General features: G+C 42.9%; 1 protein-coding gene across 5 annotated transcripts; it reads right to left on the bottom strand.

Annotated features, from left to right (window-relative positions):
* Positions 1 to 633: 633 nt before the first annotated feature.
* Positions 634 to 6,766, bottom strand: COPS7A (COP9 signalosome subunit 7A). 5 transcript variants are annotated; one of them, XM_053921868.1, is made up of 8 exons: positions 6,628 to 6,766; positions 5,955 to 6,159; positions 4,215 to 4,290; positions 3,894 to 3,982; positions 2,747 to 2,949; positions 1,982 to 2,087; positions 1,694 to 1,845; positions 634 to 1,550 (listed from the first exon to the last, which is right to left on the bottom strand). In XM_053921868.1, the coding sequence occupies exons 2-8, from the start codon at positions 6,114 to 6,116 to the stop codon at positions 1,484 to 1,486; spliced, it is 855 nt and encodes a 284-aa protein (XP_053777843.1). In that variant the 5' UTR covers positions 6,117 to 6,159; positions 6,628 to 6,766; the 3' UTR covers positions 634 to 1,483. The 5 variants fall into 5 exon arrangements, with proteins under 5 accessions (XP_053777843.1, XP_024435217.1, XP_053777842.1 ...); XM_024579449.3 differs by having other exon boundaries at positions 634 to 1,523; positions 6,601 to 6,757; XM_053921867.1 differs by having other exon boundaries at positions 6,601 to 6,757.
* Positions 6,767 to 13,604: the final 6,838 nt, after the last annotated feature.

The raw sequence follows: 13,604 nt of genomic DNA on the forward strand, positions 1-13,604 counted from the left end.
CAGCAGTTCACTAGGCAAAAGGCCAATCCTCTCAGCACAGTGCTAGGGAAGCTCTGCCTTGGATGGAGGGCAAGAGCCTAACTGCCACTTCTTACTGTAATATGAGAGTTCTGTGTGGTTCTGATGCAAAAATGAAGTTTCCTGTCAATTCTTCCGCCTACAATTCCATAAGGTGGAAGGAAGCAGGCAGAACTCAGGTGCTGGAGAGCAGGGACAGCGATCATCACTTTGCATCTCTGGTGCCTATTACACATTGGTGCTCACGAAGCACCCACTGCTTCTGAATAAATGCTGAGATACTAGGCAATCTGTTCAAAGTCATGTAGCCCAAGACTCGGCAGCTAGTATCTGGTTCTCTTCATTTTCCAGCACTTTACTTTAGAGTAGACTGGAATGAACCTTCTTCCCATCCACAAACATCAAGGATAAACGAGCCCTGGCTAGGTGGCTCAGTTAGGTGGCTCAGTCCATATCCAAAAGGCTGAGTGTTGGATCCCCTGTCAGGGCACATACGGGAAGCAACCGATCAATGTTCCTCTCTCACACTGATGTTTCAATCTCTCTCTCACATCAATAAACATCCTCAGGTGAGGATAAAAAAAAAATCTAAAGAAAAAGACAGAAGATACCCAGTTCAGGGCATGTTTGTAGATAGATTTCTCATAGATTTATTTCTGTATTACGTTATATATAGATATATGCATATATGCTCTTTTTTTTTTTTTTAATACAATCTATATGCCTTTCCCTTCCCCACAAAACTCACAAAAGGAAGTATAAATTCTTCCAGGATTGCCATCAGGCTTTCCAAGATAGCCAGAGCCAAGAAAGAACCATCTCTTGACATCTCAAGAAACAGTTGTCCTTCTTAGGTTCTGGGGTCACTGAGGCAGCAGCATTCCCAGGACCCAAGGGGAGGTGAGAGGAAAGGACAGGACTGTAGTGTGACCGAATTCTAGGATGAAAGTGTCCAGTGACTCCTAGAATGGCAGACTGGCTCCAAGGACTCTCAGGGTGGGAACAAAGGCGGAGGCCCTATGGCTTTGCAGATGCTGCCCAAATGGGCTGGGGGCAGGGAGCAGGAATTGGGGATTAGTCATGCAGGGGTGGGGTGGTAAGACGAGGACCACAAGGGCTATACTGGAGATACAGCAGCCCCACCTATTCAATGACACAAGGACAGACGCTGGCTCTTAAAAATATAGGAGGGAGAGCATGGAAGGAAGGGTGGAGGGGGGACAATGGGACACATAAGAAAGTCACAGAAAACAAAAAGTACCAACAAAAACATGACTTATACTTGCCTCCCCCCTAAAGAAGGTGTGTGTGACCTATGCTTGGGGGTAGGGGAGAGAGAGAGGTGAAAGGTCATGAACCTAAGATTATCAGCTGGCCAGGGGCACAGGAAGGCTCCTTGAGGACTCCTAAGGGTCAGGCAGGCAGCTGGGACCCCCTATCTCCAGGGGAAAAAATGATAGTCCCTTTAGTTCGACTTGGACCAAATCTTGGCGCTCCCTCGGAGCCTGGCAAGGGGGAGAGAGAGAAAGAAGCTGCAAGGAATCCCTTAACCCCTGAAGGCTCCCCCCATTCCCTGCCCACCCCCCGCAAATGACTAAAGGGAGTGAGGGCAGCCAGGTCTCCCAAGGAAAAGCAGGCACCCCAGAAGCAAGCAATTCCTGCCACACTGGCTCACCCCTTGCCCTTTGAGGCTTTCTTGCTGGGCTGGCGCTGGTTGGTGCCAGCAGCTGGTTCCCGCAGTTCAGTCAGGTGTTGCTCAGGATCCTGAGTTGTGGCTGCAGCTGCTGCTGCTGTGGTAACTTTAATGGTTTTTTTAAGGTTGGCAACCTATCAGGAGAAAGGAGTGGGAAATAACAAAGAAGGTTCCTGTCCACCCTGTCTGTCTGCTACAGCCACTGTCCAAACCCCTCTGCATTGGAAAACTGGGGGAACTTGGGTCTGTCTTCCTCTCCTGCCAGCTCACCTCGCTCTCAATCTGCTGCTTCAGGCCCAGCTGCTGCTCCTTGTGCTGGTTGGCACGGCTCACCTGCTCCTCAATGCCTGACAGCACTACCTCACAGCCCACACACCTGCGGGAATCGGGAGAGAGCAGTGTCAGCAGAAGAGAGCTGTGATCAGACTCACTAAAAAGAGACTCAGAAAGAACCCTAGATCCTGATATGCAAACCCTTGTCTGAGTTAGGAACTTTCACCAGGACGCCTGCAAAACCACCTGCAACAATATTCCCAGGAGCTGGAAGGACACTCGATAGGATAGGAGAGGTATAAGGCAGTGACAGGAGTGATGTGCAAGGTGGAAGTAGGAACAAAAGCTAAAATGGGATGGGGGGTGCTAAAGAGGGGGAAAAAATGTGTATTAACTAAAATTAAACAAGGACACAAAGAGAAAAGCAGAAGTGGAAGAGGCCCAGGGCCCGTGGACAGCGCTGGTTACAGACTAAGGGGTTGAATCCAGCCTAAGACAGGTAACCAACTTCCCAGTGAGGATCCTCTCAAGAGCACCCCTTGCCGTTCCCTCCCCCAATTACTATACCAAGGACACCATCTCCTTTCTCTTGCTTCCCAGGCCCCTCCACTCCTATCTTCCCTCAGAAGCCTTTGGAGGAATGAGCTCAATTCCCTTCATCCTCTTGGATTCCACCTCTGTAGCCTATCCCTCACCTCTCCAAAGCATCTCTCCTTTCTTGGGGTGAGAAGAGAAGGGACAGTGCCAGGACACAGATCTCACCACTCCTGTAGGGTTCGGGCGATGGCACTGAGGTCCTGGCGCTGAATGTCCCGCCCAATGCTGTAGTCAACCTCCAACCGTTGATTGCGCTGGTCCAGGGAGCCACGAAGCACGTCGGCATACACGGCCTCAATGACAAGGTCTTCCAGCTGCCGCACATTTCGCAGGGCAAGGGCCTCCAGCAACACTGCATATGGGATACACTGGGGCCCGGGAGGCCGGGCTGGGATTTGTGAGGTTCTGCCATAGAGAAGGACTTCCAAGATTCTTCCTCCCTCCTCCTCCCCGCCTAGGCTCATCTGCCTCCCCTCCACTCCTATTCCTAAATCATTTCCTCTAAAAGGTTGGTTCTAAAGCTAAATAAATACAGGTATTGCTGCCTAAAAAGTAAGAGCATGAGAAGGACAATCTTAAATAAAATATAAGACCTATGCTCTCCTACCACCCTTACCTCCAACATCACAGAGGATGAAAGTGACATCTGCCTCTGGCCACAGCTCAGGGTAGCACCCAGACTGTGGTTAAGACCAGCCTGACATAATGGGAGTATGTTGTATGGGAGAAGTCTGGAATTACTCTGTTTACCTTTCAAAGAGGTTTGTCAGAATAGACAGCCTGATTTAAATAAATTCAGAATGAATGATGGGAGAGTCTAGTAACGACTGGGAGAGTGCAAATGACGGGAGGGGGATGTTTAACAAAAACCAAACCTTATGGGCAATGCAGAAATACTTCTGGGTTATGTATTTCCTACTCCAGCAAACAGAAGCCTAGCACTTCACCAGAAGAGCCTTGTTTGCAGCTCTGAGCACCAAGGCTATTTGCATTGGGACGTCCTACAGTGAGGAAGAGGGTGAACCTTGTACAACAAGGTGAATGCCATCCTAGTTGCTATTTTGACCCCAAACACAAAACATGTTTCATTTAGAACTTAAGTTGATTGAAAATAAAAGCAAAACATAAAACTAAAAGGCTGCAGGTAATGGAGTTCAGGGGCAGATCTCAGAGAGAGATGTAGGGAGGAAGGCGGGAAGAAGCAACAGTGTTTCAAAGGCTGTCCCAGTACAAATTCCCTGCAGATGGGCCCTTACGAAAGGACAAACAAAAGGATGCTCTTTGGCTCAGGGCTGGGGGGACTGTCACTCACTTTGACTTTGGCAGCTAGGGTGACGACAGATAGGTGCCGAAGCTTATTCTTCTGAGCTTCTGTAAGTGGGGGAAGATTCCGGGCTTCAGCTGGAAAAAAGGACAAAAGTGTAGGAAATCCTGATTTCCCTTTTGTGGGAAGGCCTAGCCTCTGTCCCTTTAAATTTTTTTTCTTACGTTTTCCATGCCAATTCAGGTCTTGACTCTGACCCTGTATACCTAAAGGATCTAAGTAGGATATCCCAGGAATTTCCCCCGAGTCCCTCCAGAAATTGCCCTTCTCTCACCTCCACTATTCCAGAACTCCAGCCCCTCTGCCTACCTAAGTAGTCAGCATATGTTCCATAAGCAAACACCGTGAGCAGGCGAAATGTGGAAGCGAAGTCACTCTCAGCCAGCTGCAAGAATATGAGGGAAGAGATGACAGGAAGGACCTCTATCCACCCTCCTCCCAGCCTTATCCTGTTTTGAACCCCACGTTTTGGCCGCATCTTTCCCCTCCATTAACACTCACAGCTCGATAGAAGGAACTCTGCATCTGATTGCTCTCCCCACAGGATGCCCTCATTTCTACTTCCAGGCCTCCCCCCATCACAATGCCCTCTTCCTCCATAAGCCTCCAATCCCTATCCTAAATTCAGGGCTGAAACCTTCAGAATGTTGAGTATCTAACACAGACACACAGACACACAGACACACACACACACACACACACACCCCAGATGTTGCAAATGTTTTTTTATTTGTAAGTTTGGAGTGTGTTTAGTATTTGTAAATCTGATTATCTTTAGGCAGTCTGCTATATTCACCAATTAACCAGACCTCTGCCTCAGTCTCTCATCTCTGACAGCTACATGGCCTAGGCAGCCCCTGGAATTTGTGGCCTCTGCTACAGACCTGCTTCACCCAGGGGGCTTTCATCACACATGCCAACGCCCCCCATATCTCCTCTCCTATCACTGATCACTTTTTCTGGCACTTCCTCAATCAAACCCTGCTTAAGATTGTTACCTAAGAATTACCTTTCTTTTCAATAAGATTACAGACTCAATCTCTGGTATCCCTCTTAGGTCAAGCAGAGCTAAGCATGTAGTTGGCTCTCTCAATAAATACTTGCTAAATAAATGATCTGTACGTGTATAGCCATCATCTGATTTCTGTAACTGAAATGTAAGCTTCAGAATGTAAGCACAGTTGTCTTTCACTTTTCTGGCATTCCAAGACAACTAGCAGAGTGTCAAACAGGCACCCAATCAATATTTCTTTTTCTTCACCTTCATTGACTCTCTTTGGTTCCACTGCAGAGGAAAGCAGGGAAAGAAGTCAGCCACTGTTTTCTCCACACCACAGAGTAACCCCAAAGGGCTAAATCCACTGACTCAATCACTGGCCCTCAATAACTGAACTCACAGCTTGCCCGCATACCGGTATGGTAGTTCTCAGGCCGTGGGCTGGTGTCATACATCTTGGCAACCTGTCCACTCTGGACTGTAAACTCTTTACCACTTTTGTGGGGACAGTTTTCTCTGCTGTGTTCCTAGCACCTTCTATATGATCTAACTAAAGTCAATTAGCATATAGTGCAAAGGGGGGAGAACAGGGCATGCCAATGTCATGTTCATTCCTTCCATTTGTACCAGACTTTACACTTCCCCATAATCTCACCTGATTTCTATAGTAATGGTGAGGAGCAAAATCAGCTCCATTTTTATAAGAGAAAACCGAGAACCTAAAATAAAAGTGGCTTGATCAAGGTGACATGATTATTAAGAGCTATTATTAATTACACTGAAGGAGAAAGGCTGGAATCAGGTCTCCTATTCTAAATCACATTGTTCTTTTGCTTAAAAATGAAAAATACTGTGTTTTACAGATCATTCATCCTCTAAGGGAAAACAAGAGCTTTATTTGTATACTTACTCTTGCCAGATGCCAGTTAATCATCATCCTATTCTTGTTCAACTGAATGGTTATGGGTTGCAAAATGAGCCCTGCCCACCCATTCTCAAATTCAAACGTTAGCCCCAAGCTTCCCTGTGGGCTATCCAGGCCAGGAACCCACCTCTCTAACATTAGGCATATCCAGCAGTTCCCCAAACACGTAGACACCAGGGGCCTCCAGCACCTGGTGGATGAGTGTGGCCAGCGCTGCCCCCTTGGCCGACTTGGCCAGGAGCAGAAATTGCTCCTGGTTCTGCCCTGTCACCTTCACCTCGGCACTCATGGCTGCACTGAGCTGGAGGGACCTGGGCTCAGGATGCCTGGAGCTGCAAGGAAAGAGGACGTGAAGCTGGAGGCCCCTGGACACTGGGAGGACGAGAAGCACAAGGGCTAAGGTTGACTGCAGAGGCACAGAGTGACTTCTGCAACGAGGAATCAGAAATGAAGCGGTCTAAAACTCGGATCTAGTTATCCAAAGGATGCCTGGCTAAGACTTTGGTTGCCACGCCCAGTTCCCCCCTTCCCTGGGCCTAATCCCAAACTCCACCACGTGCACCCCAGTGAACCCCAAGACACAGGATGCAGTAGGGGGAGGGGTGTCACACGGTGTCTACCCCAACGACAACGCTTCTTCAAATCTCTACTGGTGCCCGGCAAGTGCCCCCAACCATGTGACCTCACCCTCAGGATCCTTCCCCGTGGCTCCGCCTCCTCCCTTAAAGAGGCCGCCCAGAGACCGGGGGCTCCCGCAGACTGTTGCGTCGTACCCTGGATTAGACTCTTCGAGCCGCTACCTGCAAGCTTCGTCTTCCAGAGACCCAGGCGGGGCCGCCGCTCCGTCACCTCCGGCAGCTGTTTCTAGTCTTTCCTGCCACCTCCCCACAGGGCCGCTCTGGCCGCTAAACTCTATGGCTGGCTTCCGGCTGTACTTCCGCTCTTACTAGAAGGCTTTGGGGCGGGACGTGTCCCGCTCCCGCCTTCCAACTGCTAAAGCGCCTGTGAGCGATTTAAGCATTCTACTCTCTGATTGGCTGTTGAGGAAAGACTGACGGGCACTTTTTTTCTGCTTTGTTTCAATAAAACTTTATTGTTGGCCAGAGCTAGACTATGCAGAGGGAGCCTCTGGTCTCAGGCAGATACCAGTTGGTTGTGTTTAAAATGTCACGATGGATGCGTGAACACAAGCAACAAGTCCAATTAGGAGGCTACCGAGGCTCTCTTGCTGTATCCAAGCAAAAGATGGTTGTGGCTTAGACAAAAGTGATCATTGTGGAGGTGAGAAATAGTTTGTTCTGTATTTAATTTAGAGCTAAAGTGAACAGCCTTGGCTGGTGTGGCCCTGTGGACTGCGTTCCAGCCTACCAACTGAAAGGTCGCTAGTTCAATTCCCAGTCAGGGCACATGCCTGGGTTGCCGGCCTGGTCCGAGTAGGGGGCACATGAGAGGCAACCGATCAATGTTTCTCTCCCTCCATTCCCCTCTCTCTAAAAAATAAATAAAATCTTAAAAAAAAAAAGCTAGAGTGGACAGAATTTTGCAAATAGATTAGATGTGAGGTGTAAAAGGAAGAGAAAACATTAAGAATGACATCATACAAGCAAGCTGCACCAAACTTTCAGATAATTTTAATCTTATGTGAGCTTTTCCAGAAAATAGAAAAAGAAAGGAACCTCTCAACTTATTCCATGGGGTCAGAATTACTTTGATAACCCAACCAGAAAAGGGCAATATTAAAAAGGAAAATTACAGGCCAGTATCACTTATTAACAAAGGTACAAAGATCTTCAATAAAACATTAGCTAACTGAAGCCAGCAATATGTAAAAAATATCAAAATCCAAGGTTAACTTGAATTTATGACAGGAATTTAAGGGGAGATTGATATTAGAAAATACATCACTTTATTCATCATATTAATAGATTAAAGGAATGAATCATACAATCATCTCAATAAATATAGGAAAAGCACATGCTAAAATCAACATCCATTTGTGATTAAAAAAATCTTTTAGAAAACTAAAAGAACTTGTTAATCTGATAAAGGAATGCCTGATATCACCAATTCTATTCAGTCTTGTAATGGGGATACAAGCCACAGCAGTTAAACAAGGGGGGCGGGAGTTAAAGAATTACATAAAAAGGGAAACAAAGCTGTCGCCATCTACAAAAAGTGTGAAAATGTGATAGCAAATGTAGAAAAGACGAAAGAATCTACAAATAATTAGAGTGACTTTAACAAGGATGCTTCACAAAAAATATACAAAATCAATATATCTATATATGAACAACAAATAATTAGATGATGAATAATTTTAAAAGTTAGTTCTTGCAGCCTTGCCATTGCCCCTATATGCCCCTAATTAAGATTAGATAGGTTCAGTTGGTTAAAGCATTGTCCCTATATGCCAAGGTTGCAGTTTGTTTCTTTCTTTTTTTAAAAGATTTTGGTTTTTTACTTTTAGAGAGAAGGGATAAGAGGGAGAGAAACATCCATGGGTTGCCTCTCACATGCCCCCAAACTGTCCTGCAACCCAGGCATGTGCCCTGAGTGGGAATCAAACCAGCAACCTTTCAACCTACAGGCTGGCGCCCAATCCACTGAGCCACACCATCCAGGGCCAAGGTTGCAGTTTTGATTCCCTGGTCAGGGCACAAATGAGTACAAGAATCAACCAATGAATGCATAAATATGTGAAACAACAAATCACTGTCTCTCAAATCAATAAATCAAAAAAAATTTAAGTTACTACTTGCAATAATATGAAAAATATCTAATACTCAAGTATAAATTTAACAAAATATGTGTAAGACCTGTATGTACCAAATTATAATTTACTGTGAGATACTGGAGACCTAACATAAAAGGAAAGATATTACCATGTTCACAGATCATAAGTCTTTTTTTAAAAGATTTTATTTATTTATTTTTAGATAGAAGGGAAGGGAGAGAGAAAGAGAGGGAGAGAAACATCAATGAGTGGTTGCCTTTCACATGCCTCCCACTGGGACCTTTCAGTTTACGAGATGATACCCAACCCACTGAGCCACACCAATCTGAGCCCGGTTCCATATTTTATGTTTATGTCTCGTTGCACGTAGCTTTATGTGTTGTATTTCACAATAAAAATGGGGTTTAAAAAGCATCTACTTCAACACCTATACATGACAAAACTCTTAGCAAACTAGGAATAAAAGGGGTCTTCCTTAACTTGATAAAAGTTATTTTTAAAAACTACATTAAACACCACTCTTACTGGGAAAACAATGGAAGTGTTTCCTTTAAAGCCAGCACCAAAATAAAGATGCCAGCTATCACTGCTTGTATTCACATTGTACTAAAGGTGCTAGCCAGCACAAGAAAGATAAAGTAAAGCCATGACATTGGAAAGGAAAAAGCAAACTGCCAGCATTTGCAGATAATATGACTGTCTCTATAGAAAATTCAAAAAGTCTAATAGAGCAGGGGTATCCAACCTTTGGCATCTCTGGGCCACAGTAGAAGAAGAAGAGTTGTCTTGGGCCACACATTAAGTATATTGCGACACATAATTACAAAAAAAAATCTCATAATGTTTTAATGTATGATACTGTGTTGGGCTGCATGTGGCCTGTGGTCCACAGGTTGGACACCCCTGCTATAAATTTTTATACAGAAGACAGAGCTCATCAAGGCGGTCGACTCTAACATCAGTGTTGCAAATCAACTGCACTTCTATAAACCAGCAAAAACAATTTGAAATGTAATCTTAAAAAATAACATTTACCCTAACAGAAAGGAAATAAAGTACCTAGGAAGAAATAAAACAGCAGGTGTGCATTGTCTGTATGCAGAGGATTATATGACTTCATTGGAAGGCATTAAAGACCTAAATAAATGAAGAGACATCCCAAATCCATGACAGGAAGTTTCAATATCAAAAAGATGTCAATTTGTCTTAAGTAGGACTTTGGATTCAATGCAACTCCAACCAAAATCCTATTGAACTTGACAAGTTGATTCTCAAGTAGAGCAATGGCCAAGAAGTGGCGAAATACTCCTGAAGAGTATACTGGCAAGGTGGTGTTTGCTCCAGGAGATAACTAGATTTATTTTAAATCTATAGGATTTAAGAAAGTGTGTTATTGGGCAGGTTTTTAGAAGCTGACAGAAAAAGATCCATGTATATAAGGAACTTTGATATAAAACAATTAGCAAGGCAGATCAGGCAGAAAAAGGAGGGACTTTAATAAATGAGTCTGGGAAAACTGATTTTCCCTATTAAAAATGAAAAAAAGAATAAAATTTAAAAAACAAAAAAATAAAACTGAAATGAAAAATAGATCCTTATAACACACCACAGACAAAATCAATTCAAGGTAGACTTAGGACTTAAGTATAAACAGCAAAAATTTTAAATCTTTTGAAGAATATATAAGAAAATATTTTTCTGACTAGGAGGGTAGAGAGTGATTCTTTTACACAAGAAATAAAAAGCACAATCATAAACTGAAGGGTTGGTAAATATGCCTATATTAGAATTAAGAACTTCTGGCCCTGACTGGCGTGGCTCCATTGGTTGGGCATCATACCACCAGTGAAGGGTCACTGGTTCGATTCTCGGTCACAGAATCAGTGTTGCAAGAGGCAACTGATCAATGTTTCTCTCTCACGTTGATGTTTCCCTCTCTTTCTTCCTCCCTTTCCCGCTCTCTAAAAAATAAATAAATAAAATTGTTAAAATTAAGAACTTCCGGTAATCAAAATATAGATGGTCCCCAACTTACAATGGCTCAACTTTTGATTTTTCAACTTTATGATAATGTGAAAGTGATATGCATTCAGTAGAAACTGTACTTTGAGTTATGATCTTTTCCATGGCTAGCAATATGCAGTATGATACTTTCTCATGATGCTGGGCGGCATCAGTGGTGGGCCGCCGCTCCCAGGCAGTCCATGATCACGAGTGTAAACAACCAGTACTCTACAGTGTACTTACTGTGTTGCCCGTGTTTTTGGATATTGTGTTTTGTGTTTTCACACTCCATCATACGTACAAAATGCCCATCTGTGTCTCCTGCTTCTGGTGAAAAGAGGAAGGCAATTATTCTTGAGATGAAACTCAAGATATTTATCCAACTGTAGGCTAATGTAAGTGTTCTGAGCACATTTAAAACTAGGCTAGGCTAAGCAATCATGTTCAGTAGGGTAGATGTATTAAATGCATTTTTGACTTAACAGATATTTTCAACTCACAATGGGTTTATTGGGATGTAACCCCATTGTAAGTCGAGGAGCATCTGTACATCATGAAAAAAGGCAAAGGACAGGTCACAAATATCTCACAATGAAGAAAATATTTGCAATACATAGAACTGACAAAAGACTGGTATCCAGAATATATAAAGAACTCCTACAAATCAATAAGAAAAGCTCAAATAACACAAATAATCAAGCATTCCCAGAAGAGAAAATTCAAAAGGCTAATAAGCATATGAAAAGATGCTCAACTGCATTAGTAATTAGAGATACGCCAAATAAAACCAAATGAGATCCTATTATATATACATCTTCTGGGTTGGCAAAAATTAAGAAGTCTAAAAATATAAGTGTTGGAGAGAATATAAATCAATGGGAACTCAAATATTGCTGGTAGGAGTGTACATTGAAAAAAACAATTTGGTATTCTTTCTCAAAGATTTTTTTCTTTTTTCTTTTTTTAATATTTTAATTATTCATTTCTAAAGAGAGGGGAAGGGAGGGAGAAAGTGAGGGAGAGAAACATAGATGTGTGAGAAAAACATCAATCCATTGCCTCTCACATGCCCCCAGTCAGGGACCAGGCCCACAACCCAGGCATGTGCCCTGACTGGGAATCAAACCAGCAACCTTTTGGTTCATAGGCCAGCACTCAACCCACTGAGCCACACCAGCCAGGACTCAAACGTGATTTTTTTTCATTCAATATTATTTTGTATTAGTTTCAGGTGTACAGCATAGTAGTTAGACAATCATATACTTTATAAAAAGATGCTTATTCTTTTTTAAATTTTAAGAAGATTTTATTTATTTATTTTTAGAGGGGGGAAGGGAGGGAGAAAAAGAGGGAGAGAAATATTGATTGGTTGCCTCTCCCAAGCCCCCACCTGGGGACCTGGCCAGCGACCCAGTCATATGTCCTGACTAGGGATCAAACTGGCAACCTTTAGGTTCACAGGCTAGTGCTCAATCCACTGAGCCACACCAGACAGGGCAAGGTGTTTATTCTTATATTCCACAACCTAAAAGTCTCACTTCTAGATATATACCCTGGAAAAACTCAAAGAGGTACAGGAGACAAATAAAATAATATTCATAGCAATGTTTATAATAGAAAAAAATCATAAATCCATCAACAGAATAGATAAATTATGATATATTCACACAGTGGCACATTATATTCCAGTGAAAGTGTATGAACTCCAGTCACCTGTCACAATATGGATAAATCTTGGCAATGTTATATTGAGTGAAAAAACAAACATGTACCAAGAGCTACTATAATATTATATAACATATTATATAATGTAATACGATATAATATATTATATAACATAATTTTTATTATATTGAAAATAAGCAAGACTAAACAACATATTTATTGTTTAAGCTTATGGTCATTTGTGAGAAAACTATACTTAAAAACAATGGAGGAAAAAATACAATAAAAAATTTTTTTTAATAAAATAAAAACAATGGAATAATTTTGCCCTGGCTGGCATGGCTCAGTTGGAGCATCGCTCCATAACCAAAAGGTTGCAGGTTCGATTCCTGACAGGGCACAAACCTAGTTTTCATGTGCAATTGCTGATGTGGGCACGTCTGTGAGGCAACCAATTGATGTTTCTCTCTCACATCGATGTTTCTCTCTCCCTGCCCCTCTCTCTAAAAGAAATGAAAAAAAAATGTCTTTTGGTGAGGATAAAAAAACCACAATGGAATAATTTTAAAAATTGGGGATGTAGTCATTATAGGGAGAGGAGTCAGGGGGATGGTAGGATGGGGACCACGTAGATGCAAGTTATTGGTAACTTTCTAGTCCTTGGGTTGGATGGTGGGTTCATAGATACCCATTTTAATTTCCTACTTTATAACTAACATATATATTAGTATCTTATGCATCAAATTTTATATGTAAAATCATATTTACATATAACATAAATACATATTATATTTGTATACATATATTGAAAGATAGCAAAGTTAAATAAAAGACCATACTAGCCAGATGTAGACATTTAAAAAAAAAGATGACTTCAGGGTTTCCACCCTGATCAACGGGAAGAATTGACATGCCATTTGTCAAAAGAGGAAGTTCGAAGGGAGGGGCAGGTTTGCAAGTCTGGGATAACGGAAGGGGCTAGGCTAAAGACAAAAATTTAAAAGTCATCTGTAAAAATAATATTTAAAGCCCAGAGACAATGAGATCCCTTGGGGTGTGACCATAGAAAGAGAAGAGAGCCAGGATGTGGCAGTCAGGGAAATGAAGAGGAACTGGCAAAGGAGGAGGATCCAGTGTGGAAGGACACAGTTCAGGGCAGGGCAGCATGATAAAAGTCAGGTAAGAAAGTGTTTCTAGCCCTGGATGGTGTGGTTCAGTGGATGGAGTGCCAGCCTGAAAACCGAAAGGTTGCTAGTTTGATTCCCGGTCAGGGCACATGGTCCCTGGTTTGGGGCATGCAAAAGGCAACTGATAATCAATGTATCAATCACATTGATGTTTTTCTCCCTCTCTTTCTCCCTCCCTTCCCCTCTC

The sequence above is a fragment of the Desmodus rotundus genome, chromosome 3, assembly GCF_022682495.2.
Source record: "Desmodus rotundus isolate HL8 chromosome 3, HLdesRot8A.1, whole genome shotgun sequence".
Classification (NCBI taxonomy): Eukaryota; Metazoa; Chordata; class Mammalia; order Chiroptera; family Phyllostomidae; genus Desmodus; species Desmodus rotundus.

Excerpts from the sequence above, each read along its gene's own strand:
- COPS7A (XM_053921868.1), bottom strand. The coding sequence starts at position 6,116 with ATGAGTGCCGAGGTGAAGGTGACAGGGCAGAACCAGGAGCAATTTCTG. Across the intron at positions 1,846-1,981 it reads AGCAGCAGATTGAGAGCGAG|GTTGCCAACCTTAAAAAAAC; the intron begins GTGAGCTGGCAG and ends TTCTCCTGATAG. Across the intron at positions 1,551-1,693 it reads AAAGCCTCAAAGGGCAAGGG|CTTCTTTCTCTCTCTCCCCC; the intron begins GTGAGCCAGTGT and ends GATTCCTTGCAG.